The sequence below is a fragment of the Piliocolobus tephrosceles genome, unplaced genomic scaffold (assembly GCF_002776525.5).
Source record: "Piliocolobus tephrosceles isolate RC106 unplaced genomic scaffold, ASM277652v3 unscaffolded_4137, whole genome shotgun sequence".
NCBI classification, from domain to species: Eukaryota; Metazoa; Chordata; class Mammalia; order Primates; family Cercopithecidae; genus Piliocolobus; species Piliocolobus tephrosceles.
The window spans coordinates 1-1,752 of NW_022325832.1; the positions used below are offsets into that span (position 1 = coordinate 1).

The 1,752-nt window shown below is 52.3% G+C and overlaps 1 protein-coding gene across 1 annotated transcript; it reads left to right on the top strand.

Moving 5' to 3' along the window:
* Positions 1–278: 278 nt before the first annotated feature.
* Positions 279–1,149, top strand: LOC111532453 (phosphatidylinositol 4-phosphate 5-kinase-like protein 1; the record flags this gene model as incomplete). The annotated part of the gene is made up of 2 exons (XM_023199573.1): positions 279–391; positions 996–1,149. Coding segments are annotated over 2 exons (267 nt in total), but the record flags the coding sequence as incomplete, so codon positions are not given.
* Positions 1,150–1,752: the final 603 nt, after the last annotated feature.

Consider the following 1,752-nt stretch of genomic DNA (forward strand, 5'->3'; position numbering starts at 1 on the left):
GAGAGAGAGAGAAAGAGAAAGGAGAAAGAAAGAAAGAAAAAAGAAAGAGGAAGGAAGAGAAAGAAAGAAAAAGAAAGAAAGAAAGAAAAGAAAGAGAAAGAAAGGAAGGAAGGAAGAAAGGAAGAAAGAGAAAGAAAGAAAGAAAGGCCAGGGTTGTGCTGAGGATTGGGGATGATCTATGTAATAGTTTAGTGCACATAAGTAGTCACTGGAAGCTCTTGTGAGATTCTCTGTGTGTCTCAAATCTATGTAAAGCTGAATTCTGTCGCCTCACTCAGGTATGACATCAAAGGCTGCGAGGTGAGCCGCTGGGTGGATCCCGCCCCTGAGGGCAGCCCCATTGTTCTGGTGCTGAAGGACCTCAACTTTCAGGGCAAGACCATCAACCTGGGTGAGTCACGAGGGTGGTCACTGCCTGCCCCTCCTTCATTCAGGGTGAAGTTTAGAAGGGTGTCCCTGCTGCCCTCTGCCTGAGTCATTAAGAGCCCAGTTTCTGCTGGGCGCAGTAGCTCATGCTTGTAATCCCAGCACTTTGGGAGGCCAAGATAGGTGGATCACGAGGTCAGTAGTTCAAGACCAGCCTGGCCAAGATGCTGAAACCTAATCTCTACTAAAAACACAAAAATTAGCGGGGCGTGGTGGCACACGCCTGTAATCCCAGATATTCAGGAGGCTGAGGCAGGAGAATCGCTTGAATCCAGGAGGCAGAGGTTGCAGTGAGCCGAGATGGCACCACTGCACTCCAGCCTGTGCAACAGAGCAAGACTCCGTCTCAAAAAATAAAATAAAAATAAAAGAGCCCAGATTCTGGAATCAGGCAGAGCAGAGTTCAAATTCAGGCTCCATGACTTCCTAGCTAGGTGACCAAGGCAGATGAGTTTCTTTATTTGTGAGATGGGGAAAGTAATTCCACGTGCTGTCACGGGGCAGAGTGTGTGGAGCACCGTGGCTGGCACATGATGAGCGCTCAGGTTGGGGCACTGATGCTCCGGCAGGGCCCCAGCGGAACTGGTTCCTCCGCCAGATGGAACTGGACACCACCTTCCTCCGGGAGCTCAACGTGCTGGATTACAGCCTCCTGATGGCCTTCCAATGTCTCCACGAGGATGAGAGGGGCCTGGGCAGCAGCCTTATCTTCCGTACGGCCAGGTGAGCCCCCCACAGGGGCAACAGCGAGATTGAGGTGGTGAGAGTAAAGGAAAGACAGACATGGGGGCGTAGGAGTGCCTTCCCTCTGCCGGGAGCAGTGCAGCCAAAGACACGAAGGCTGGAAAGTGCAGAGTTTGTGTGTGTGTGTATGTGCATGTGTGTGCGTGCGTGTGTGCATATGTATGTGTGCGTGCATGCATGGGTGTGTGTGCGTGCGTGTGTGTGTAGAGGGGAGGGCTGGAGAAGCCTAGCTGGTAGGGCAGGAGGGGCACAGGTGGAGACTGCAGCAGGGGACAGAACAGATGAAGTCCAGTTGGAGAAGAGCTTTGGTGATTATTTGAAGAATCTGCCCATTTTCCAATGGGGCTGTAGAACCATTGAAGGTTTCAGAGCAGATGGGCCGGGCGCGGTGGCTCAAGCCTGTAATCCCAGCACTTTGGGAGGCCGAGACGGGCGGATCACGAGGTCAGGAGATCGAGACCATCCTGGCTAACATGGTGAAACCCCATCTCTACTAAAAAAATACAAAAAAAAAAAACTAGCTGGGCGAGGTGGCCGGGCGCCTGTAGTCCCAGCTACCCAGAGGCTGAGGCAGGAGAATGG